Source organism: Pseudophryne corroboree, chromosome 7, assembly GCF_028390025.1.
Source record: "Pseudophryne corroboree isolate aPseCor3 chromosome 7, aPseCor3.hap2, whole genome shotgun sequence".
Classification (NCBI taxonomy): Eukaryota; Metazoa; Chordata; class Amphibia; order Anura; family Myobatrachidae; genus Pseudophryne; species Pseudophryne corroboree.
Genome location: NC_086450.1, coordinates 281,797,944 through 281,825,655, shown reverse-complemented (window position 1 = coordinate 281,825,655; position 27,712 = coordinate 281,797,944). Strand labels below are relative to the sequence as shown.

Here is a 27,712-nt window from a genome sequence, read left to right as displayed (position 1 = left end):
CAGCCTAAACCTAACCCTCCACAGGCTCAAGAAATAAAAAAATACATAATATACATAGTCATAGTAAAGTCATATCAAGAAATAAAATCGTGGATACTCAATGATCGCAAAAGTCATAAAAGATACTATAAACATTCACCAAATACAAAGGAGAGGAAATCACAATATTATATCCGTACCGTGCCGTTTCTCTAGGTGACAGGTGATTTCTCCCCCCCATGCCCCGCAGCAATGTAATAGAAAGAGGCTGCCTAAAAACTCCATGTACGGTCATACTTGAGTGTACAATTGCGCTTTGTATTTGTCCCAGATCCTCTTGACTTAATTGGTTCCTCACTGACATTGTTGCTCCTGTTTTCCTTTGTTGCTTAGTCAAAAAAACAGGATGGAAGGTGAAAAATATCGATATTGCACATTTCCTAAAGTAAACCTGACCAAGTGACCTGATTAGAAGATGAACACTGGCAGGCCCTTGTGCTGCCTAAAGTGCCAGATGGGTGGATCTTGTACAATTCATCCAGCCAAAAGGGACCATATAGGAAAATGAACCTGCTGCTCAGAGTGTGCGTAACATAAGGTTCATTCCTGAAACCCACTATCACGAACCTGAACGACGACAGGCCGATAGCACTGACGTCTGTGGTCATAAAAACGTTCGAGCGTCTGGTCTTGAATCACCTGAAAACTGTGACTGGCCCCCAACTGGACCCCCTGCAGTTCGCCTATCGCTCGAATCGGTGTGTCGAGGATGCAGTCAACCTGGGCCTGCACTAAATTCTACAGCACCTAGACATTCCCGGTGCCTACGCGAGGGTCCTGTTTGTCGGTTTCAGCTCGGCCTTCAATACAATCGTCCCCAGCATCCTCCACCCCAAATTACTTCGCCTAGGGGTCCCAGAAGCTACCTGTTCCTGGATAATAGACTTCCTGACAGATAGGTGGTGAAAGCGGGGGAATTCACCTCTCAAGCGCGGTCCATTAGTACAGGGGCCCCTCAGGGCTGTGTCCTCTCACCCCTGCTTTTCTCCCTCTACACAAATGACTGTACCTCAGAGGCGCAATCAGTAAGGATCATCAAATTCGCCGATGACACCACCATCATCGGCCTCATCAAGGATGGGGATGAATCGGCCTATAGACGGGAAGTAGACCGGCTGGCCCAGTGGTGCATCCACAACAACCTTGACCTCAACCCCCTCAAAACTGTCGAGATGATAGTGGACTTCAGGAAGAAGTCATCTAGTGCACCTCCGCTAACGATTGCTGGCAGTGTGGTATCGCTAGTGGACTCCTTCAAGTTTCTAGGGACCACAATCTCCAGGGACCTTAAATGGGGGTCCAACGCTGACGCCACTGTTGGGAAAGCGCAGCAGAGGTTGTTCTTCCTCAGGCAACTAAGGAAGTTCAACATCCCACAGAAGCTCCTGCTCCTCTTCTACTCCGCGATTGTGGAGTCGGTACTGTGCTCCTCGATACTCGTATGGTTCAGCTCCGCCAGCGCGAGGGACAGATGCAGGCTCCAAAAGGTGGTCAGAACCGCAGAGAAGATCATCGGGGCCGACCTTCCCTCAGTCCAGGACCTGTACTTGTCCAGAGCTAAAAAGCGGGCAATGAAGATAGTAAAAGACCAGCTACACCCCAGCCACAGCATGTTTAACTTGCTTCCATCAGGCAGGCGTTACAGGGCTGTCCCCGCCAGATCCACCAGAAGCCTCAAAAGTTTCTTTCCCCAAGCTGTCCGCCTGCTGAACTCCTGAACATTGACTGACTTAGACGTACATGTAACTAACTTGTGTCCCTACGGTATACCTATCTGTGTAACTTTACTTGCCCCCCCCCCACACACACACACCTGCTTACCTGTTACCTACTTGGCTGTTGTATAGCAAACCGAAGACAAATTCCTAGTATACGTAAGTATACCTGGCCAATAAAGCTGATTCTGATTGGCGGAAACATAATCGTAGATTTATTAAATGGTCTGAAAAGGGATAGAGGGGTTTTGCTCATTACAAACCATTAGCCTAGCTATTATATTCTTGGCATATTGTAGAAAACTATAGCTAGAATCAGATTAGTTGCTGAGTGCAGCGCCTCCAGTTTTCCTTTTTTAGAAGTTTTAGTAAATCTTCCTCTAGTCTTTCGTGGTATCTTCTGAGCTGAATCGCATTCATGTGCCAGTGGAGCATTTCCTCTGACTTCCATGTTTCCCAATGGGAGAGATTCAGCTTCCCTAGCTGCAAGAGCAAAGCACTCAGTCACTCTAATATGACACTACTCTTAAATGTCTTCTAAAAGAGCCACAGCTCACTTTCAAGTGTTAAAGTGTTATGTAATGTCAGACACCATAACTGCCTTAAAAATACTATAAATTTGTCATTGCTACAAGACAGAATGTTTATGTTGGATCGTTGTTATTTGTTATGTAATCCTTTTCGTTTGGCGTTATTTTGTTAATACAATGTCTCTGTAAAGCTGAATGGATACTATTTACTTGTAACTGCAACTTTGGCTTTCTTATTTCACTGCATGCATTTATGGTGCTTTAGGTGCATGTTCTTTGTTCAGAATAAGTGCTCTGTATTTTTTTTGTATATGAAATTTTTAATAAAAAAAATTCATATATATTTCATTGCAATAATCACAAAAGTGTCTGATATAAACCACCCTCCCCTCTCGCTTCTTCCGTATAGGAGGCAGAGCTCGAGGAAGGTGGAGTTGGAGCTGCTGGAGACCCTACCAAGGAAAAGAAAGATCAGAGCTCAGATGAGAGCGATGAGGACGATGACTATCAGGTAGGCATCTCATCTAGTTCCAGATAATATCGGCCCTTGTCTGATTAAAATGACTTTGCAACTTTACATTGAACAACAACATGACTTGGAAAATGTTTGTATGCCTTTCCTCCTTATTGACTATCATTTAGTGACATTCTATGGAAGGGTTTGAGGTGGAACAGACAGCGAGGGTTTTCAAATGCAGTGCTCTCTATACCACAAGCTAAGTACTTAGGGAGGATCACTCCAAGTAGATAAATATAGAGGCAAGGTTAAGAAGAATGGGTGTCCAGTCTCTTCTCCATTCCTTTGTTGTGCTATAAATTTTACGGGTACATAATGTTTAGGTTGGCAAATAACATTACCGGTGGTAGCATGGCAGTTGTGGCTTTTCTGCATGCTATATCCTGTAGCTGTCTCATTTCATCATTGCCCCTGTGAGATATATAAGGTGCTATGATCTGATCCTTCCTGGTATATATGTGCTGTTACTAAATTAGTTCTGCAGTGAAACAATATTATTAGTATTTCTCCTTCATCTACTAGGGGACACTGGAAGGTTTAAGACCGTGGGGTATATGGAGTTGGCACTTTAAGGATTTAAAGATGTGACTGGCTCCTCCCCCTCTATGCCCCCCTCCAGACCAGTTTTAGAAATGTGCCCAAGGGAGCCAGATGTCTCTCTCTGGGCTGCTCCAGAGTTTTAACTTCGTTTTTCCTTGGAATCAGTGGATTTTCCACGAGAATAGACAGGCAGCTTACTGTCCCTGTCTGTCTGCATTGTGGGAGCTACCGGTGGGATCCTGTCGCAGCTAAAAGCTGCAGCCAGGATCCCAGCTACAGGTCACATCAGTGCTTGTCTTTTACTGCTCTATTGCTGACAGCGCGTATTGCATTTATTCTTGCATACTATGCACATAAACAAATATAGTTTTCATCAAAAAGTTATTGTAAAAAATGTCGGGATTTGGTTCTGAGCCCCTGGGACACCCCCTGAATGACTAATTAGACACTTAGAGGTTTTTAATTATTTTTAATTGGGGTGAAAAAGTTAAAATCAATGGAAATTGGGGTACAAGGTGGGTGATCGCGCTGAGCAAAAAAAAAGTGGGTCCCAGGCCCCTCACTTTAAAAAATTGGGGTACTACTCCACTTTTTCTGGGTCCCATAACAATTTATACTTTTGAGTTCCCCGTTTGCTTTTAGACCACCCCACATGTTGAACACCTAAGGCTACTGTACACTATGGATGTCACCTTTTCAGTACTGACAATACATTGCCTTGATCTTATATATACAACTGTAGTAGCTAAATACAGTTCTAGATCTGTACTTCGATTACACTTTACATCCACTGTTTTATGAGAAAAAACTTTGCAATGGCAATCTTGTTCCTAAATACCCAAGAAAGGATAGTTTTAGTTGTCAAGGTCTCTGCAACGGGATGTAGTTATATTGCCGGCGGTCAGGATATCGATGCCGGAATCCCGTCCACTGACAATGCTGCCAGCCGGAATCCGGCTAACGGGTTATTCCCACTCGTGGGTGTCCACGACAGCCATAGAGTGGGAATAGAACCTGTGGCAAGCACAGCGAACCACTAAGCCCGCAAGGGGCTTCGTTGCGCTCATCTCTCTGCTGGCATTCAAGCGGCCGGGATCCTGGCATCTGTATGCTGATTGCCAAGATCCCGGCCGCCAGCATCACATACCAAACACCTCTGCAACATTACATTGTATTGCATAATTAGCTACTGACATGTGACACTGCCTAATGGTGACCAGCATTACTAACCTGGCACAATCAGCCTTACAGAAGGTAGATGGGTTCTGCAATCAATATGTAAGAAGTAGATGCAGTCAATATACCAGCTGTCGGGATCTCGGCGTTCAAGAAACAGATGCCAGAATCCCGACATCTGGTGAAATACAGACAGGTGGAATCCCGAACACTGACGGATATTCCCACTCGGTTGGTGGGTCCATGCCACCAACCGAATGGGAATAGAACCTGAGGTGAGCGTAGTAAGACTCCGAGGGGACCTGCCGCCAGGATTCCGACAAATGGGATGCCGCTGTCGATATAGTGACAGCTGGCATCCCGTCTGCCGGGATATCCTATGTATCCTGTATGAAGGGATTCCATGCGCCGGCATAACGTAGTAGACCCATTGGAAGTTAGCGCTTTTTTGTATGATCCATTCTACTGCTTATGTTTGACTGTGGAAATTAATATGGCTGTATGCTTGACTGAAGCTGTTAGCAAGGGGTGTGGCTGAAATGACCAAACGCTAATTAGTACAGGTGTCTTCATACTTTTGGCCATATAGGGGTATATGCAATTGCGGTCGAATTCCCGAAATTGTCGAATTTCGGGAATTTTTCGCCCAAAAAAAAAAATCGTCAATGCAATTCAGTGCTTTCCGTCAAAAAAACGGACTTTCAAAATTCGACTTTTTGAAATTCGACTTTTGTCAAATTCGACTTTTCTGCAATGATACAAGTGCTGCAATTCGACCAAAGTGTATTCAATTCAAGTTTGGAAATTCGACAACAGTGCTTTTAGACAGTAAATTCGTCATTTTCAATCCGCCACACTTTGGAGGGTGAAACCAATAAAAAAAATGTAAAACATGTTTCTCTAACGTCCTAGTGGATGCTGGGAACTCCGTAAGGACCATGGGGAATAGCGGGCTCCGAAGGAGGCTGGGCACTCTAGAAAGATTTAGGACTACCTGGTGTGCACTGGCTCCTCCCACTATGACCCTCCTCCAAGCCTCAGTTAGATTTCGTGCCCGGCCGAGGTTGGATGCACACTAGGGGCTCTCCTGAGCCCTTAGAAAGAAAGTATAGTTTTAGGTTTTTTATTTTCAGTGAGACCTGCTGGCAACAGGCTCACTGCAGCGAGGGACTAAGGGGAGAAGAAGCGAACTCGCCTGCTTGCAGCCGGATTGGGCTTCTTAGGCTACTGGACACCATTAGCTCCAGAGGGATCGACCGCAGGCCCAGTCCTTGGTGTTCGGTCCCGGAGCCGCGCCGCCGTCCCCCTTACAGAGCCAGAAGCAAGAAGAGGTCCGGAAAAACGGCGGCAGAAGACATCAGTTTTCACCAAGGTAGCGCACAGCACTGCAGCTGTGCGCCATTGCTCCTCATGCACACTTCACACTCCGGTCACTGAGGGTGCAGGGCGCTTGGGGGGGGGGGCGCCCTGAGCTGCAATAAAAACACCTTGGCTGGCAAAAATACCACAATATATAGCCCTAGAGGCTATATATGTGGTAAATACCCCTGCCAGAATCCTGAAAAAAGCGGGAGAATAGGCCGCGGAAAAGGGGTGGAGCGATCTCCCTCAGACACACTGGCGCCATTTCTCATTCACAGATCCGCTGGAAGGAAGCTCCCTGGCTCTCCCCTGCAGTCTACACGTCAGAACAGGGTAAAAACAGAGAGGGGGGGCACTAAATTTGGGCGCAATACATATATAATATAAAAAGCAGCTATAGGGGACATAACTCAGTTAGTCCCTGCATTATATAGCGCTCTGGTGTGTGCTGGCATACTCTCACTCTGTCCCCCCAAAGGGCTTTTGTGGGTCCTGTCCTCATTCGGGGCATTCCTTGTGTGTGTGCGGTGTGTCGGTACGGCTGTGTCGACATGTTTGATGAGGATAATGATGTGGAGGCGGAGCAGATGCCTTTAGAAGGGATGTCACCCCCTGCGGGGCAGACACCTGAGTGGATGGGCTTATGGAAAGTAATGAGTGCACGTATAGACTCCCTATATAAGAAAATCGACGACATGCCAAATGTGGGACAGCCGTCTTCTCAGCTCGTGCCTGCCCAGGCGTCGCATGGGTCGTCAGGGGCTCTAAAACGCCCGCTACCTCAAGCAGACCCAGATGTCAACACTGATACTGACGCCAGTGTCGACGACGATGAGTCAAACCTGATGCCCACTAAGGCCATTCACTGTATGATTGAGGCAATGAAAGAGGTGTTAAACATTTCTTATATAACTACTGGTACCACTAAAAAGGGTATTATGTTTGGAGAGAAAAAACTACCCGTAGTTTTTCCCCCATCAGATGAATTAAATGAAGTGTGTGAAGAAGCGTGGGCTTTCCCTGATAAAAAATTGGTAATTCCTAAGAAGGTACTAATGGCGTTCCCTTTCCCGCCAGAGGATAGGTCACGTTGGGAAACACCCCCTAGAGTGGATAAAGCGCTCACACGTTTGTCTAAAAAGGTGGCACTACCGTCTCGGGATACGGCCGCCCTCAAGGAACCTGCTGATAGAAAGCAGGAGGCGATACTGAAGTCTGTATATACACACACAGGCATTATACTTAGGCCAGCTATTGCGTCAGCTTGGATGTCCAGTGCTGCCGCTGCTTGGTCAGATAAACTGTCAGAAAATATTGACACATTAGACAGAGACACGATCCTGTTAACCATAGACCATATAAAAGACTCAGTCTTATATATGAGAGATGCACAGAGGGAAATCTGCCGACTGGCATCTAAAGTAAGTGCATTGTCCATTCTGCTAGGAGAGGCTTATGGACTCGCCAGTGGACAGGAGATGCAGATTCTAAAAAGCACATGGACGTGTTGCCTTATAAGGGTGAGGAATTATTTGGGGATGGTCTCTCGGACCTAGTTTCCACAGCAACGTCTGGGAAGTCAGCATTTTTACCCCATGTCCCCTCACAGCCTAAGAAGGCGCCGTTTTATCAGGTTCAGTCCTTTCGGACCCAGAAAAACAGGCGTGGAAAAGGCGGGTCTTTTCTGTCCAGAGGCAGAGGTAGGGGAAAAAGGCTGCAACAAACAGCAGGTTCCCAGGAGCAAAAGTCCTCCCCCGCTTCTTCTTCCAAGTCCGCCGCATGACGGTGGGGCTCCACAGGCGGAGCCAGGTACGGTGGGGGGTCGCCTCAAAAATTTCAGCGATCAGTGGGCTCGCTCACAGGTGGATCCCTGGATCCTGCAAATAGTATCTCAGGGGTACAAGCTGGAATTCGAGGCATCCCCACCCCACCGATTCCTAAAATCTGCCTTGCCAATTGCTCCCTCAGACAGGGAGGTGGTGCTAACGGCAATTCACAAGCTGTATTCTCAGCAGGTGATAATCAAGGTACCCCTACTTCAACAAGGCCGGGGTTATTATTCCACACTATTTGTGGTACCGAAACCGGACGGTTTGGTGAGACCCATTCTAAATTTGAAATCCTTGAACACATACATAAAGAAATTCAAGTTCAAGATGGAATCGCTCAGGGCGGTTATTGCAAGCCTGGACGAGGGGGATTACATGGTATCCCTGGACATCAAGGATGCTTACTTGCATGTCCCCATTTACCATCCTCACCAGGAGTACCTCAGATTTGTGGTACAGGATTGCCATTACCAATTCCAGACGCTGCCGTTTGGACTGTCCACGGCACCGAGGGTATTTACCAAGGTTATGGCGGAAATGATGATACTCCTTCGAAGAAAGGGAGTTTTAATTATCCCGTACTTGGACGATCTCCTAATAAAAGCGAGGTCCAAGGAACAGTTGTTGGTGGGAGTAGCACTATCTCAGGAGGTGCTGCACCAGCACGGCTGGATTCTGAATATCCCAAAGTCACAGCTGGTTCCGACGACACGACTACTGTTCCTGGGTATGATTCTGGATACAGTCCAGAAAAAGGTGTTTCTCCCGGAGGAGAAAGCCAGGGAGTTGTCATCTCTAGTCAGAGACCTCCTGAAACCAAAACAGGTATCAGTGCATCGCTGCACGCGGGTCCTGGGAAAGATGGTGGCTTCTTACGAAGCAATTCCCTTCGGCAGGTTCCATGCCAGAATCTTTCAGTGGGACCTGTTGGACCAGTGGTCCGGATCGCATCTTCAGATGCATCGTTTGATAACCCTGTCTCCAAGAACCAGGGTGTCGCTACTGTGGTGGCTGCAGAGTGCCCATCTTCTAGAGGGCCGCAGGTTCGGCATACAGGACTGGGTCCTGGTGACCACGGATGCCAGCCTTCGAGGCTGGGGGGCAGTCACACAGGGAAGAAACTTCCAAGGACTATGGTCGAGTCAGGAGACTTCCCTTCACATAAATATTCTGGAACTAAGGGCCATCTACAATGCCCTAAGTCAAGCAAAATTCCTGCTCCTACACCAGCCGGTGCTGATCCAGTCAGACAACATCACGGCAGTCGCCCATGTAAATCGACAGGGCGGCACAAGAAGCAGGATGGCGATGGCGGAAGCCACAAGAATTCTCCGATGGGCGGAGAATCATGTACTAGCACTGTCAGCAGTGTTCATTCCGGGAGTGGACAACTGGGAAGCAGACTTCCTCAGCAGACACGACCTCCACCCGGGAGAGTGGGGACTTCATCCAGAAGTCTTCCAGATGCTGGTAAACCGTTGGGAAAAACCACAGGTGGACATGATGGCGTCCCGCCTCAACAAAAAGTTAAAAAGATATTGCGCCAGGTCAAGGGACCCTCAGGCGATAGCTGTGGACGCTCTAGTGACACCGTGGGTGTACCAGTCGGTTTATGTGTTCCCTCCTCTGCCTCTCATACCAAAGGTATTGAGAATAATAAGAAAGCGAGGAGTAAACACCATTCTCGTGGTTCCGGATTGGCCAAGACGAACGTGGTACCCGGAACTTCAAGAGATGCTCTCAGAGGACCCGTGGCCTCTGCTGCTCAGACAGGACCTGCTACAACAGGGGCCCTGTCTGTTCCAAGACTTACCGCGGCTGCGTTTGACGGCATGGCGGTTGAACACCGGATCCTAAAGGAAAAGGGTATTCCGGAAGAAGTCATTCCTACGCTTATTAAGGCCAGGAAAGATGTTACGGCAAAGCATTATCACCGCATATGGCGGAAATATGTTGCATGGTGCGAGGCCAAAAAGGCCCCGACAGAGGAATTTCAACTAGGTCGATTTCTGCATTTCTTGCAAGCAGGAGTGAATATGGGCCTAAAACTAGGCTCCATTAAAGTACAGATCTCGGCTCTGTCGATTTTCTTTCAAAAAGAACTAGCTTCAGTACCTGAAGTTCAGACATTTGTGAAAGGAGTGCTGCATATTCAGCCCCCATTTGTGCCTCCTGTGGCACCTTGGGATCTCAACGTGATGTTGAGTTTCTTAAAATCACATTGGTTTGAGCCACTAAAAACCGTGGATCTGAAATATCTCACGTGGAAAGTGGTCATGTTATTGGCCTTGGCTTCAGCCAGGCGAGTGTCAGAATTGGCGGCTTTATCATGTAAAAGCCTTTATCTGATTTTCCATATGGATAGGGCAGAATTGAGGACTCGTCCCCAGTTTCTCCCTAAGGTGGTGTCAGCGTTTCACCTGAACCAGCCTATTGTGGTGCCTGCGGCTACTAAGGATTTGGAGGACTCCAAGTTGCTAGACGTTGTCAGGGCCCTGAAAATATATGTTTCCAGGACGGCTGGAGTCAGAAAATCTGACTCTCTGTTTATCCTGTATGCACCCAACAAGCTGGGTGCCCCTGCTTCTAAGCAGTCTATTGCTCGCTGGATTTGTAGTACAATTCAGCTTGCACATTCTGTGGCAGGCATGCCACAGCCAAAATCTGTAAATGCCCATTCCACAAGGAAGGTGGGCTCATCTTGGGCTGCTGCCCGAGGGGTCTCGGCTTTACAACTTTGCCGAGCAGCTACTTGGTCAGGGGCAAACACATTTGCAAAATTCTACAAATTTGATACCCTGGTTGAGGAGGACCTGGAGTTCTCTCATTCGGTGCTACAGAGTCATCCGCACTCTCCCGCCCGTTTGGGAGCTTTGGTATAATCCCCATGGTCCTTACGGAGTTCCCAGCATCCACTAGGACGTTAGAGAAAATAAGAATTTACTCACCGGTAATTCTATTTCTCGTAGTCCGTAGTGGGATGCTGGGCGCCCATCCCAAGTGCGGATTGTCTGCAATACTTGTAAATAGTTATTGTTAACAAAAGGGTTATTGTTGAGCCATCTGTTGAGAGGCTCAGTTGTTTTCATACTGTCAAACTGGATATAGTATCACGAGTTGTACGGTGTGATTGGTGTGGCTGGTAAGAGTCTTACCCGGGATTCTAAATCCTTCCTTATTATGTCTGCTCGTCCGGGCACGGTGTCCTAACTGAGGCTTGGAGGAGGGTCATAGTGGGAGGAGCCAGTGCACACCAGGTAGTCCTAAATCTTTCTAGAGTGCCCAGCCTCCTTCGGAGCCCGCTATTCCCCATGGTCCTTATGGAGTTCCCAGCATCCACTACGGACTACGAGAAATAGAATTACCGGTGAGTAAATTCTTATTTTTTTTTTTTGTGTTTTTTTTTTTTTTTTTGGTAATAGCATATCTATTTATATTAGAAGGGATTAGGTACTTGGTTTGTCTTTTTTGGAGGCACAAGTATTATTTATATATTTTTAAAAATATTTTTATTTATTTTTTTATAGCTGGAACGTTAAAATCAAGGAAAAAAATGGCGTGGGGTCCCCCCTCCAAAGCATAACCAGCCTCGGGCTCTTCGAGCTGGTCCTGGTTCTAAAAATGCGGGGGAAAACTTGACAGGGGATCCCCCGTATTTTTAAAACCAGCACCGGGCTCTGCGCCTGGTGCTGGTGCAAAAAATACGGGGGACAAAAAGAGTAGGGGTCCCCCGTATTTTTTACACCAGCATCGGGCTCCACTAGCTGGACAGATAATGCCACAGCCGGGGGTCACTTTTATACAGTGCCCTGCGGCCGTGGCATTAAATATCCAACTAGTCACCCCTGGCCGGGGTACCCTGGGGGAGTGGGGACCCCTTCAATCAAGGGGTCCCCCCCCCCAGCCACCCAAGGGCCAGGGGTGAAGCCCGAGGCTGTCCCCCCCATCCAAGGGCTGCGGATGGGAGTCTGATAGCCTTGAGAAAAATGTCAGAATATTGTTTTTTCCAGTAGTACTACAAGTCCCAGCAAGCCTCCCCCGCAAGCTGGTACTTGGAGAACCACAAGTACCAGCATGCGGGAGAAAAACGGGCCCGCTGGTACCTGTAGTACTACTGGAAAAAAATACCCAAATAAAAACAGGACACACACACCGTGACAAGTACAACTTTATTACATACTGCCGACACACACATACTTACCTATGTTGACACGCCGACTGCCACAGTCTCCGACGATCCGAGGGTACCTGTGAAAAAATTATACTCACCTTCCAGCGTCCAGAGATACATCCACGTCCAGAGTATAATCCAGGTACTTGGCAAAATAAAAAAACGCAAAAACCCGTGCCAGCGGACTGAAAGGGGTCCCATGTTGACACATGAGACCCCTTTCCCCGAATGCATAGACCTCTCCGTGACAGCTGTCACTGAAAGGTCTCTTCAGCCAATCAGCGAGTGCAACGTCCTTGCACTCTGCTGATTGGCTCTGCGCGTCTGAGCTCAGACAGCGCATCGCAAAGCCTCTCCATTATATTCAATGGTGGGAACTTTGCGGCTAGCGGTGGGGTCACCCGCCGGTCAGCGGCTGACCGCGTGTAATCCCCCTGCTGACGGCAAAGTTCCCACCATTGCAAGTAATGGAGAGAGCTGTGCGATGCGTTGTCACAGCACAGACAGCGCACAACCAATCAGGTGAGCGCCACGTAGTAGCGCTTCCTGATTGGCTGAAGGGACCTCAGTGACAGGAGTCACGTGGGGTCCCGGCACATTCGGGGAAAGGGGTCTCATGTGTCAATATGGGACCCCTTTCAGTCCGGCATGGTCGGGTATGCGGTTTGTTTTTTTTAACAAGTACGTGGATTATACTCTGGACGTGGATTTATCTCTGGACGCTGAAAGATGAGTATAATTTTTTCACAGGTACCCTCGGATCGTCGGAGACTGTGGCAGACGGCGTGTCAACATAGGTAAGTATGTGTGTGTCGGCAGTATGTAATAAAGTTGTACTTGTCACGGTGTGTGTGTCCTGTTTTTATTTGGGTATTTTTTCCCCAGTAGTACTACAGGTACCAGCGGGCCCGTTTTTCTCCCGCATGCTGGTACTTGTGGTTCTCCAAGTACCAGCTTGCGGGGGAGGCTTGCTGGGACTTGTAGTACTACGGGAAAAAACAATATTCTGACATTTTTCTCAAGGCTATCAGCCTCCCATCCGCAGCCCTTGGATGAGGGGGACAGCCTCGGGCTTCACCCCTGGCCCTTGGGTGGCTGGGGGGGGGGGGGGGGACCCCTTGATTGAAGGGGTCCCCACTCCCCCAGGGTACCCCGGCCAGGGGTGACTAGTTGGATATTTAATGCCACGGCCGCAGGGCACTGTATAAAAGTGACCCCCGGCTGTGGCATTATCTGTCCAGCTAGTGGAGCCCGATGCTGGTGTAAAAAATACGGGGGACCCCTACTCCTTTTTGTCCCCCGTATTTTTTGCACCAGCACCAGGTGCAGAGCCCGGTGCTGGTTTTAAAAATACGGGGGATCCCCTGTCAATTTCCCCCCCGCATTTTTAGAACCAGGACCAGCTCGAAGAGCCCGAGGCTGGTTATGCTTTGGAGGGGGACCCCACGCCATTTTTTTCCGGGTTTTTCCCGTTTTTTTAATTCGCGGCAAAATCCGGCAAATCGGCCGTTTTTCGCCCGCGGGAATGTCGAATCCGTTTTTCATTGAATATGGTGAATTCCGGCAGCCACCTGCCGGAATTCACCTGTCGAATTAAAAAAACGGCGATAATTTGCCGCGATTCGCCCGCAATTGCATATACCCCATAGTGTATTTTGATATCACTGGTCCCCCTATAAAAATCCAGCGATCAACACCATGCCTGCCTGCAATGCAAGTGTGTGCATTTACTTTGCTGTCTTTGTTAAAGAAGCCCTTCAATTCTAACATGCCGGATATGCGAGGAAAGCGAAACCCTAAGTTACTGTAGGAATAAAAACTTAAATCTCCAAAAATACATAACATTTAATATACAATTAAATACACTACAGACTTGCCTTTTAAATAATCACATTAAAATAGTGACATCTAGTGGCAAAGTGGCATGACAATAAAAGGGTTCCAGTGTTTAGACAGACCATGTCTAGCTCGACCCCAAATGGTCGACAGGCATTATGTTGACACTGACAAAAGGTCGACTTGTTCAAATGTTCAACATGGTAATGGCTGTGACACATATGGTCGACACAGCTATGTAAGGTTTTTTTGTTTTTTTACACCTTTTTCATACTTTGCCATCCACATTGACTACAATTGGGAATACTGACCTGGAAAGACATGCAAGTGACGCTGTACACATTTTGGGGTTCCCTGTGCTCTGACGGTGAAAGCGACACCTCAAAAAAAGTCAGCCCTTTGTCGACCACTTTTCCACGTTGCCCTTTGTCAGTGTCTACCCAATGCATGTCAACATTTTGTCAGTGTTGACCTAATGCCTGTCGGCCATATAGGGTCGTCCTAATGACTGTAGTAAAAAAGAGGAGAAGAACAAGCGCCTATGGTGCAGTAAGTTTTGTATGTGTTGGACAACACTGAAAATGATGTATATAAATGCGTACCAGAGATTTTCTTTAAACCACGTCAAAATAGATAGATGTCAGTCAGGATATTTCTTGCTATCAACACCATCTAGAAGTCAAAGAAGACGAGATCGCCACATGGCGCAGTATTGCAGGATAGAAGATAATTTTCCCCAAAATAAACCTTATTAGGCGTACCAGATTTTGGATGTATAATCAGCATGAACATCTATCAATTGTGTGTCCAGAGAGATCCCATTCAGTCCAGTACACAGGGTATTTGTGAAATCAGTCGGAAGACTGGACAATTTATTTAGATTAAATGGCTATAAAACAACACTCAAATGTAAATATAAATAAGTTTTAAAAGAAATATAAAATAAAGCTTAGCTTAGTGGCAGTTTGATCATCTGCTCAGGTCTCAACGCGTTTCGCCAAATAAGGCTTCATCAGGAGATAAGAGTACTGTACAGAATGGTGCCTTTTTATAGCTGGCTGAGCTGGCTTGATCATCAACTTCCGGTTTGCAGCATTTCCGGAACCGGAAGTGACGTCAATTCCGTCGAAAGTGAAAGTAAAATCTGTTTCAAATCATTCTTAATACAATATAATTCACATCCAGTCATTATGTATACAAAAGAAATGATAGGTGAGGATATAGACATTATTTCCATGCAGGAAGAAATTCTTTTATGTGAAACTACATATCCGTTTTTAATCTTAGAACCGGAAGTGACGTCACTTCCTGTTGACGATAATCTAAATGTAATGGGGACACCTTATTGAATTAGTGGATGCCCGAACACTAGTGATATGGTAACATATAGGCAGCCTGCGCTAGGCATGTATAAAACTATCATACACCAGATCGGAATTAAGATAGACTGCTGGTGCTTTACGCCGTTCGTGCATGGGGTTGTATGCGGTTCACGCGGCCGGAACCGGAAGTCGCGTCACTTCCTATCTTTGGCGGAGACGGATTAGTTTCTAATAACTCCTAGAGGATGATACATATTAAAGGACATTGCTTGGTATAGGCCTTACAACGGATGATAGCTTATGGCATACAGTTATCTGATTAAAGCTAATTAGCATTTAAATATCGGATATCGCGGCATACATGCCGTGAACGTCACTTCCGGTCCACGGAACAGCAGCCAGATAATCCAATACTATTTAATAACTTGGATAAATACAGATCAGTTCTGAAGAGTGGCGAATGGGACAATAAGCAATAAATATTCAAAACATGTATAGCCATATAAAAATACATAAATAAACCGAAAATACAGTAATAAATACATATATCACGTTAGGTTAATAAAGTTGGATAAATACTGAAGAATTTTTAGTATATCAAAGTACCTGATTAGGCACTGATTAAAAGGTGCTATGCAATATCTTTCTGGTGTAGAATGAAGTTATGTGATTAAAAACTAAATATATTGGTGCCATCTTGATATATGTAATGCATATAGATAAAAAAGATTATTTATAAAAAAGGTGCAATTTCATATCCTTCATTATGGCCATGTGGGGACATGGTGTTCAGGGTGAAGATCCAGTACATCTCTCGTTGGGAAAGTTTCCTTAGTAGATCTCCGCCTCTTGTACCCAACTTGACATGCTCAATCGCCTTGAAGGTTAATGAATCAAGTTTCGAGTTGTGGACTTCCGTGAAATGTCTGGAAAGGGGGTGGCTTTCAACTTTGTTCTTTATATTGCGGACATGTTCTTGCATGCGGAGTTTAAGTGCTCTCTTAGTCTTCCCTACGTATTTCCGCTGGCAGCCACATTCAATAACATATATTACTGATGTAGTGTTGCAATTTATGAAGTCCTTTATTTTGAATTCCTTCTTGTTGTTTGTGTCTGTAAATGTTCTCCTGCTTGGATGTACATATTTGCACATAATGCAATGACCACATTTATACATTCCTTTGCATTTAGGGAACCCTGTCGCTTCACCTCGTGATTCCTTAAGTAAACTTGGTGCTAATATTTCCTTCAAATTATTAGATTTCCTGAATATGACCACTGGTTTCTCTGGTAGTATCTCATTCAATATCGGATCCATCTTGAGGATGTGCCAATGTTTAGAGAAGATTCTTTTAATTTTGTGCTCTTCGCAATTAATTTTGGTGATAAATGGTGCTATAAGCTTTTTGTTGAGATCTTTAGTTTTTGGTTGTAGGAGGGATTCTCTATCAAGTTTTTCACCGCGATCCATCGCTTCCTTTACAATATGTTCAGGATAGCCTCTTTCCCTAAATCTGTCCGCATAAATCTTCGATTGTTCATGGAAAGTTTCGATGTTGGTACAATTTCTTCTAATTCTGTACATTTGGGAATAGGGAATATTATTTTTCCACTGTAAAGTATGTCCACTGTTGTAGTGCAAGTAGCTGTTGGTGTCCACTGTTTTAATAAAAATTTTTGTGATGATTGTTTCATTGTTATTTGTAAGTATTAGATCTAGGAATTCTGCTTTTTCTTTACTCGATGTGCTGGTGAAAGAGAGATTGAAATCGTTCTTCTGGATTCCTTCCATAAATAGATTGAAGCTTTCTTGAGTACCTTCCCAAATTAGAATGATGTCATCTATGTATCTCTTATAAAATCGGATATTGCTGGCAAACCATGGATTATCATAGATGTTGATCTGTTCCCACATTCCCATCAGGATATTTGCGTAACTGGGCGCGAAGACTGTACCCATTGCGGTACCGCGCACCTGTAGGTAAAATGCATCTCTGAATTTAAAGTAGTTGTGTGTTAGAATGAATTCAATCAACGTACATAAGAAGTCACAATGTTGCTGCGAATTGTTCGGGTCCGAAACTAATTTCGCACGACAGGCCTCTATTCCCTTCTCGTGAATAATGCTTGTATATAGGGACTGCACGTCGATGGTTGTCCACAAATATGTGTCTTTCCATTTAAAGTCTTTTAATAGACTCAGGACACTGGTCGTATCCTTGAGATAGGAGGGTAGAGTTTGTACATATGGTTTTAGGAACAGATCTACATATTCCGAAACATGTGCCGTAATGGAGTCTATACCTGCAATGATAGGTCTTCCTGGTGGAGCATCTAATTTTTTATGTATTTTTGGTAAGTGATACATGATGGGTATCACTGGATTACTGTTCATGAGGTATTGATACTCGTCCTTGCTAATTAGATTCTTGTGTAAGGCTGGTACTAAATAGCATCACCATTAAAAAGAAGACTACGAGAAGGGGAAAACGAGGAGGGCGAAGAAGAAAATCCCAGAAAAAGATACTACCACTAGTGAATCCACAAGACAAAGGCATCTTCAACTTATCAAATCACAACTTGACACAACCCCAAATTTCACTACTTAGTAAGGGGATAACATTCGCACCGACACAAAAACCGGATAAATTTTCAATGTTCATAGATCTGAACAAGTATATAAGAAATCTGACTTTGAAAAGACATTTTGCAAGGAAAGACACAGCAATTTTGACCAACTATAATACATCAAAATCAGGGCTAAAACCTCCTTCGAAATTTTATCCATTAGAATCAAAGGGATCTCATATTAATATCTTCTATGACCTGGTAAAAAAGGATTTAATCGAGACTGGTGATTTTAAAGTGAAGAAATGCAACCTAAACAACTCAGAAAAATATGCACTCAAGGAACTGAAAAGTATTGACACAATCATCCTAAGACCAGCAGATAAGGGAGGAGGTCTGGTGATCCAAAACAAAGAGGACTATATCAAGGAAGCATTAAGATTGCTTGGAGACACGGCATCATACAAACCACAACCTAAAGATCCAACAGAGGGATTCATCAATGAACTAAGATTAACATTAGTACCAGCCTTACACAAGAATCTAATTAGCAAGGACGAGTATCAATACCTCATGAACAGTAATCCAGTGATACCCATCATGTATCACTTACCAAAAATACATAAAAAATTAGATGCTCCACCAGGAAGACCTATCATTGCAGGTATAGACTCCATTACGGCACATGTTTCGGAATATGTAGATCTGTTCCTAAAACCATATGTACAAACTCTACCCTCCTATCTCAAGGATACGACCAGTGTCCTGAGTCTATTAAAAGACTTTAAATGGAAAGACACATATTTGTGGACAACCATCGACGTGCAGTCCCTATATACAAGCATTATTCACGAGAAGGGAATAGAGGCCTGTCGTGCGAAATTAGTTTCGGACCCGAACAATTCGCAGCAACATTGTGACTTCTTATGTACGTTGATTGAATTCATTCTAACACACAACTACTTTAAATTCAGAGATGCATTTTACCTACAGGTGCGCGGTACCGCAATGGGTACAGTCTTCGCGCCCAGTTACGCAAATATCCTGATGGGAATGTGGGAACAGATCAACATCTATGATAATCCATGGTTTGCCAGCAATATCCGATTTTATAAGAGATACATAGATGACATCATTCTAATTTGGGAAGGTACTCAAGAAAGCTTCAATCTATTTATGGAAGGAATCCAGAAGAACGATTTCAATCTCTCTTTCACCAGCACATCGAGTAAAGAAAAAGCAGAATTCCTAGATCTAATACTTACAAATAACAATGAAACAATCATCACAAAAAATTTTATTAAAACAGTGGACACCAACAGCTACTTGCACTACAACAGTGGACATACTTTACAGTGGAAAAATAATATTCCCTATTCCCAAATGTACAGAATTAGAAGAAATTGTACCAACATCGAAACTTTCCATGAACAATCGAAGATTTATGCGGACAGATTTAGGGAAAGAGGCTATCCTGAACATATTGTAAAGGAAGCGATGGATCGCGGTGAAAAACTTGATAGAGAATCCCTCCTACAACCAAAAACTAAAGATCTCAACAAAAAGCTTATAGCACCATTTATCACCAAAATTAATTGCGAAGAGCACAAAATTAAAAGAATCTTCTCTAAACATTGGCACATCCTCAAGATGGATCCGATATTGAATGAGATACTACCAGAGAAACCAGTGGTCATATTCAGGAAATCTAATAATTTGAAGGAAATATTAGCACCAAGTTTACTTAAGGAATCACGAGGTGAAGCGACAGGGTTCCCTAAATGCAAAGGAATGTATAAATGTGGTCATTGCATTATGTGCAAATATGTACATCCAAGCAGGAGAACATTTACAGACACAAACAACAAGAAGGAATTCAAAATAAAGGACTTCATAAATTGCAACACTACATCAGTAATATATGTTATTGAATGTGGCTGCCAGCGGAAATACGTAGGGAAGACTAAGAGAGCACTTAAACTCCGCATGCAAGAACATGTCCGCAATATAAAGAACAAAGTTGAAAGCCACCCCCTTTCCAGACATTTCACGGAAGTCCACAACTCGAAACTTGATTCATTAACCTTCAAGGCGATTGAGCATGTCAAGTTGGGTACAAGAGGCGGAGATCTACTAAGGAAACTTTCCCAACGAGAGATGTACTGGATCTTCACCCTGAACACCATGTCCCCACATGGCCATAATGAAGGATATGAAATTGCACCTTTTTTATAAATAATCTTTTTTATCTATATGCATTACATATATCAAGATGGCACCAATATATTTAGTTTTTAATCACATAACTTCATTCTACACCAGAAAGATATTGCATAGCACCTTTTAATCAGTGCCTAATCAGGTACTTTGATATACTAAAAATTCTTCAGTATTTATCCAACTTTATTAACCTAACGTGATATATGTATTTATTACTGTATTTTCGGTTTATTTATGTATTTTTATATGGCTATACATGTTTTGAATATTTATTGCTTATTGTCCCATTCGCCACTCTTCAGTACTAATCTGTATTTATCCAAGTTATTAAATAGTATTGGATTATCTGGCTGCTGTTCCGTGGACCGGAAGTGACGTTCACGGCATGTATGCCGCGATATCCGATATTTAAATGCTAATTAGCTTTAATCAGATAACTGTATGCCATAAGCTATCATCCGTTGTAAGGCCTATACCAAGCAATGTCCTTTAATATGTATCATCCTCTAGGAGTTATTAGAAACTAATCCGTCTCCGCCAAAGATAGGAAGTGACGCGACTTCCGGTTCCGGCCGCGTGAACCGCATACAACCCCATGCACGAACGGCGTAAAGCACCAGCAGTCTATCTTAATTCCGATCTGGTGTATGATAGTTTTATACATGCCTAGCGCAGGCTGCCTATATGTTACCATATCACTAGTGTTCGGGCATCCACTAATTCAATAAGGTGTCCCCATTACATTTAGATTATCGTCAACAGGAAGTGACGTCACTTCCGGTTCTAAGATTAAAAACGGATATGTAGTTTCACATAAAAGAATTTCTTCCTGCATGGAAATAATGTCTATATCCTCACCTATCATTTCTTTTGTATACATAATGACTGGATGTGAATTATATTGTATTAAGAATGATTTGAAACAGATTTTACTTTCACTTTCGACGGAATTGACGTCACTTCCGGTTCCGGAAATGCTGCAAACCGGAAGTTGATGATCAAACCAGCTCAGCCAGCTATAAAAAGGCACCATTCTGTACAGTACTCTTATCTCCTGATGAAGCCTTATTTGGCGAAACGCGTTGAGACCTGAGCAGATGATCAAACTGCCACTAAGCTAAGCTTTATTTTATATTTCTTTTAAAACTTATTTATATTTACATTTGAGTGTTGTTTTATAGCCATTTAATCTAAATAAATTGTCCAGTCTTCCGACTGATTTCACAAATACCCTGTGTACTGGACTGAATGGGATCTCTCTGGACACACAATTGATAGATGTTCATGCTGATTATACATCCAAAATCTGGTACGCCTAATAAGGTTTATTTTGGGGAAAATTATCTTCTATCCTGCAATACTGCGCCATGTGGCGATCTCGTCTTCTTTGACTTCTAGATGGTGTTGATAGCAAGAAATATCCTGACTGACATCTATCTATTTTGACGTGGTTTAAAGAAAATCTCTGGTACGCATTTATATACGTCATTTTCAGTGTTGTCCAACACATACAAAACTTACTGCACCATAGGCGCTTGTTCTTCTCCTCTTTTTTACTACAGAATCCATGCCATACACCTCTGGTATACTGAGGAACTGAGCTGCCGCCCTGAAGAGCGGAAGGTGCTTAATATAACTTATTCAAAGCTCACGTGACTTTGCTAGGACTTATATAAAACCTATGAAACTTTGCTACTAGCCACTTTGCGGCTATTATACCACCGACTCTACATACACGGATACACGGAAAAAGTTTTTTACCGTGCGGTCGAATCCAGAAGAAGCGCACCAGTCTACACACATCTTCTTTTCGTCCTAATGACTGTCGACCTAGACAGTGTAGGTCTTCTATACCACACCCACAAAAAAATTAGCCTATCATTAAAATATTAACTGTTGACAGAGCACAGATGTTCTGACATGAATTGCTTCATTTAAAATGTATGTATGATCTAAAAAGCAAAACTGAGCACCGTTTTTTTCCACTTTTGAGTCTAGTTTGCATGCAGTTGTGTGCATAAGCTTGACGCGGCATTTAGTGGGCAGTGTGTTTGGTGGCTGCGTGTGTTACGCAGCCGCTCCGAGAGAAAGAAAGGCGCCTAACAGTGCAGTCAGACTGGGGTTAACCTCAAAATGATGCGTTCGCAATTAAATTGTGAACGCATCGCGGGACAGCGCCATACACATGCTGAGTGGCCTTCTCCTGTGCTGGGTGGCCCCCAGAATGTGAGTAGATGGATGCAGATCCTGATGCAGAAGTAAGAATTGCGTCTAGTGTTCACGCTAGGCTGTTTTAGCAAGTGCGCCGCGCCCTGCCTGATTTTTATTTTATTTTTTATTTAAGGGCAAAAGCTGCCCTCCCCTTTCTACGCGCCCTGCTATAACAGCCACCCGCTTACTGCCCTCCCAGCATCCATTCACGCTGTAGGAGAGCGCTTGGGGGAAGCCTAGCACCTACAGAGGTGATGGGCTTCCCCCAAGCTCTCTCCTACATTGACGCCGCCCACGCCCCCTGTAGCAAGGTCTGTGGGCCGCACCGCCCACTTAAATGACGTTGCATGGCCATGCCCCCTATTTTGCATGGCCACGCCTCTGTTTTGGATGCACGCGCGAATGCCCCGGTAGTCTGGCGCCCTGCCCTCTACAATTTTGAGAGGGAACACGAACGTCCTTCTCAAATAACCCCCAGTTTGGCATAAAGCCAGTCTCGCACATTATAAGCAGGAACCAGAGGTGTTTTTATAGATGAGGGCAACTGTCTCTCTATTCTCTTAATCGCCAGATATAATAGCTGCTGATTTGTAGGCTGAGTTACCAAGCAGCAGCCAATGTGGGTCACGTTATGAATGCACACATTGCCAGAAAACCAACTTGTTTCTATCAAGATTTCAAAGCATCTCCATCTTCCATTTCAAACCAGCATTAGAGCTTCAGCCTAAGCTGATTTTTGAAATATTGGGGGGGGGGGGGGGGGGGTGATAAAGATCATAGGACCTAGCCTGAAATTTCTATTATGTGCACTAGGCATTGCCAGCCAGGGTTGGTGTCACTATAGCAGTGGACACACAGACAGCATGACGTACCTTGCCATAGTGCTAACCAGCCCTAGGTCAATCAGCAAAGGGCTGTACTACCTAAGGGTATTGCAAGAATAATGCCCCATTCCTACAGAAATAAAGCAAAACAGCCCTATTCGTGTTCACGCTAGGCTGTTTCATCAGGCTGTCGTGCCCTGTCCAATTTTTAAACCTGTAAAAAAATGCGCCCTGCCATCCTGGAGGAGCCCTGCTGGAACAGCCTGCCCTCTTCTGTCCCCACCCACGGGCCGCAGTGTCCAGCGGGTGGGAAAAGTTGTGGTGTAGCAATCACCGCTGGTAAATAGATTTTCTCTGACGTCCTAGTGGATGCTGGGTACTCCGTAAGGACCATGGGGAATAGACGGGCTCCGCAGAAGACTGGGCACTCTTTAAAGAAAGATTAGGTACTACATCTGGTGTGCACTGGCTCCTCCCTCTATGCCTCTCCTCCAGACCTCAGTTAGAATCTGTGCCCGGCCAGAGCTGGATGCACTTAGTGGGCTCTCCTGAGTTCACTATAAAGAAAGTATTTGTTAGGTTTTTATTTTCAGTGAGATCTGCTGACAACAGACTCACTGCTACGTGGGACTTAGGGGAGAGAAGCAAACCTACCTGCTTGCAGCTAGCTTGTGCTTCTAAGGCTTCTGGACACCATTAGCTCCAGAGGGATCGAACACAGGGCCCGACCTCGATCGTCCGTTCCCAGAGCCGCGCCGCCGTCCCCCTTGCAGAGCCAGAAGACTGAAGATACCGGAGAAAATCGGCGGCTGAAGACTCCGGTCTTCAATAAGGTAGCGCACAGCACTGCAGCTGTGCGCCATTGCTCCCACAGCACACCACACGCTCCGGTCACTGGTGGGTGCAGGGCGCTGGGGGGCGGGGGGGCGGGCCCTGGGCTGCAATTAGTATACCTTAAGGTGGCAAACTGCACATAATACAGTTCTAAACTGTATATGTGCCTAATCCCCCGCCATAATTTTCATTAAAAAAGCGGGAGAAGCCCGCCGCTGAAGGGGCGGGGCTATCTTCCTCAGCACAGCCAGCGCCATTTTCTCTTCACAGCTCCGCTGGAAGGACGCTCCCCAGGCTCTCCCCTGCAGTATACACTACAGAAAGGGTAAAAAAGAGGGGGGGGGTACATAAATGTAGGCGGATATTGTGATATAAGCAGCTATTGGGGGAAAATTCACTTGTGTATAGTGTATATCCCTCTGTTATATAGCGCTCTGGTGTGTGCTGGCATACTCTCTCTCTGTCTCCCCAAAGGACTTTGTGGGGTCCTGTCCTCAGTCAGAGCATTCCCTGTGTGTGCGTGCGGTGTGTCGGTACGGCTGTGTCGACATGTTTGAGGACGCTTACGTGGAGGCGGAGCAGGTGCCGATAAGTGTGATGTCGCCCCCTGCGGGGCCGACACCTGAGTGGATGGATATGTGGAAGGTATTAACCGACATAAAAGGTTCGATGACGCAGCTTTGGGACAGCCGGCATCTCAGCCCGCGCCTGCCCAGGCATCTCAGAGGCCATCAGGGGCTCAAAAACGCCCGCTACCTCAGATGGCAGACACAGATGTCGACACGGAGTCTGACTCCAGTGTCGACGAGGATGAGACAAATGTACAATCCACAAGGGCCATCCGATGCATGATTACGGCAATGAAAAATGTGTTGCACATTTCTGACATTGACCCGGTTACCACTAAAAAGGGTATTATGTTTGGGGAGAAAAAGCAGCCAGTGACTTTTCCCCCATCTGATGAGTTAAATGAATTGTGTGAAGAAGCGTGGGGTTCCCCAGATAAGAAACTAGTGATTTCTAAGCGGTTACTAATGGCGTACCCTTTCCCGCCAACGGATAGGTTACGCTGGGAGACATCCCCTAAGGTGGACAAGGCGCTCACACGCTTATCAAAAAAGGTGGCACTGCCTTCTCAGGATACGGCCGCCTTAAAGGAGCCAGCAGATAGAAAGCAGGAGGCTATCCTGAAGTCTGTGTATACACACTCAGGTACTATACTGAGACCTGCTATTGCTTCAGCATGGATGTGTAGTGCTGCAGCCGCATGGTCTGATTCCCTGTCTGATAACATTGATTCCCTTGACAGGGACACTATTTTGCTAACCATAGAGCATATTAAAGACGTAGTCTTATATATGAGGGATGCACAGAGGGACATTTGCCGGCTGGCATCTAGAATTGATGCAATGTCCATTTCTGCCAGGAGAGTATTATGGACTCGGCAGTGGACAGGTGATGCTGATTCTAAAAGGCACATGGAAGTTTTGCCTTATAAGGGTGAGGAATTGTTTGGGGACGGTCTCTCGGACCTCGTATCCACAGCAACAGCTGGGAAGTCGACTTTTTTACCTCGGGTTCCCTCACAGCCTAAGAAAGCACTGTATTATCAAGTACAGTCCTTTCGGCCTCAGAAAGGAAAGCGGGTTAGAGGCAGGGGTAGAGGGAAAAAGCTGCACCAGACAGCCAGTTCCCAGGAACAAAAATCCTCCCCTGCTTCCACTAAGTCCACCGCATGACGCTGGGGCTCCACATGTGGAGCCAGGTGCGGTGGGGGCCCGTCTCCGGAACTTCAGCGACCAGTGGGTTCGCTCACAGGTGGATCTCTGGGTTCTTCAGGTGGTATCTCAGGGATACAAGCTGGAGTTCGAGACGTCTCCCCCTCGCCGTTACCTCAAATCAGCCTTGCCAGCTACTCCCCAGGACAGGGAGGTAGTACTGGCGGCAATTCACAAGCTGTACCTCCAGCAGGTGATAATCAAAGTTCCCCTCCTTCAACAGGGACGGGGTTACTATTCCACAATGTTTGTGGTACCGAAACCAGACGGTTCGGTGAGACCAATTCTAAATTTGAAATTCTTGAACACTTATATAAGGAAGTTCAAGTTCAAAATGGAATCGCTCAGGGCGGTTATTGCAAGCCTGGAAGAGGGGGATTATATGGTATCACTGGACATCAAGGATGCTTACCTACATGTCCCCATTTACCCACCTCACCAGGAGTACCTCAGGTTTGTGGTACAGGACTGCCATTACCAATTCCAGACGTTGCCGTTTGGTCTGTCCACGGCACCGAGGGTATTTACCAAGGTAATGGCCGAAATGATGATACTCCTTCGAAAGAAGGGAGTTATAATTATCCCGTACTTGGACGATCTCCTTATAAAGGCAAGGTCCAAGGAGCAGTTGTTGGTCGGAGTAGCACTATCTCAGGAAGTGCTACAACAGCACGGCTGGATTCTGAATATCCCAAAGTCGCAGCTGGTTCCTACGACGTGTCTGCTGTTCTTGGGCATGATTCTGGACACAGAACAGAAGAAGGTGTTTCTCCCGGAGGAGAAGGCCAAGGAGTTGTCATCTCTGGTCAGAGACCTCCTGAAACCAAAACAGGTGTCTGTGCATCACTGCACGCGAGTCCTGGGAAAGATGGTAGCTTCTTACGAAGCAATTCCCTTCGGCAGGTTCCATGTAAGGATCTTTCACTGGGATCTATTAGACAAGTGGTCCGGATCGCATCTTCAGATGCATCGGTTGATCACCCTGTCCCCGAGGGCCAGGGTGTCTCTGCTGTGGTGGCTGCAGAGTGCTCATCTTCTCGAGGGCCGCAGATTCGGCATTCAGGACTGGGTCCTGGTGACCACAGATGCAAGCCTCCGAGGTTGGGGGGCAGTCACTGAGGGAAGAAACTTCCAAGGACAATGGTCGAGTCAGGAGACTTCCCTACACATAAATATTCTGGAACTAAGGGCCATTTACAATGCCCTAAGTCAAGCAAAACCCCTGCTTCAAAACCAGCCGGTGCTGATTCAGTCAGACAACATCACGGCGGTCGCCCATGTAAACCGACAGGGCGGCACAAGAAGCAGGATGGCGATGGCAGAAGCCACAAGGATTCTCCGATGGGCGGAGAATCACGTGATAGCACTGTCAGCAGTGTTCATTCCGGGAGTGGACAACTGGGAAGCAGACTTCCTCAGCATGCACGACCTCCACCCGGGAGAGTGGGGACTTCATCCAGAAGTCTTCCAGCTGATTGTAAATCGTTGGGAAAGGCCACAGGTGGACATGATGGCGTCCCGCCTCAACAAAAAGCTAAAAAGATATTGCGCCAGGTCAAGGGACCCTCAGGCGATAGCTGTGGACGCTCTAGTGACACCGTGGGTGTACCAGTCGGTTTGTGTTCCCTCCTCTTCCTCTCATACCAAAGGTACTGAGGATAATAAGAAAGAGAGGAGTAAGAACTATACTCATCGTTCCGGATTGGCCAAGAAGGACTTGGTACCCGGAACTACAAGAAATGATCTCAGAGGACCCTTGACCTCTGCCGCTCCGACAGGACCTGCTACAGCAGGGGCCCTGTCTGTTCCAAGACTTACCGCGGCTGCGTTTGTCGGCATGGCGGTTGAACGCCGGATCCTGATGGAAAAGGGCATTCCGGTTGAAGTCATTCCTACGCTGATAAAAGCTAGTGAGGATGTGACAGCAAAACATTATCACCGCATATGGCGAAAATATGTTGCTTGGTGTGAGGCTCTGAAGGCCCCAACAGAGGAATTTCAGCTGGGTCGATTTCTGCACTTCCTACAGTCAGGAGTGACTATGGGCCTAAAATTGGGATCCATTAAAGTCCAGATTTCGGACCTGTCTTACATTCTTTCAAAAAGAACTGGCTTCACTGCCTGAAGTTCAGACGTTTGTTAAGGGAGTGCTGCATATTCAGCCCCCTTTTGTGCCTCCAGTGGCACCTTGGGATCTCAACGTTGTGTTGGATTTCCTAAAATCACATTGCTTTGAGCCA

The 27,712-nt window shown here is 45.8% G+C and overlaps 1 protein-coding gene across 1 annotated transcript in view; it reads left to right on the top strand.

Moving 5' to 3' along the window:
* Positions 1 to 27,712, top strand: part of PDAP1 (PDGFA associated protein 1) — a 112,779-nt gene that overhangs the window by 40,472 nt on the left and 44,595 nt on the right. The window contains exon 4 of the mRNA XM_063934158.1: positions 2,694 to 2,795. Within this exon, the coding sequence (XP_063790228.1) occupies positions 2,694 to 2,795 (102 nt within the window). The remainder of the gene's footprint in view (positions 1 to 2,693; positions 2,796 to 27,712) is intronic.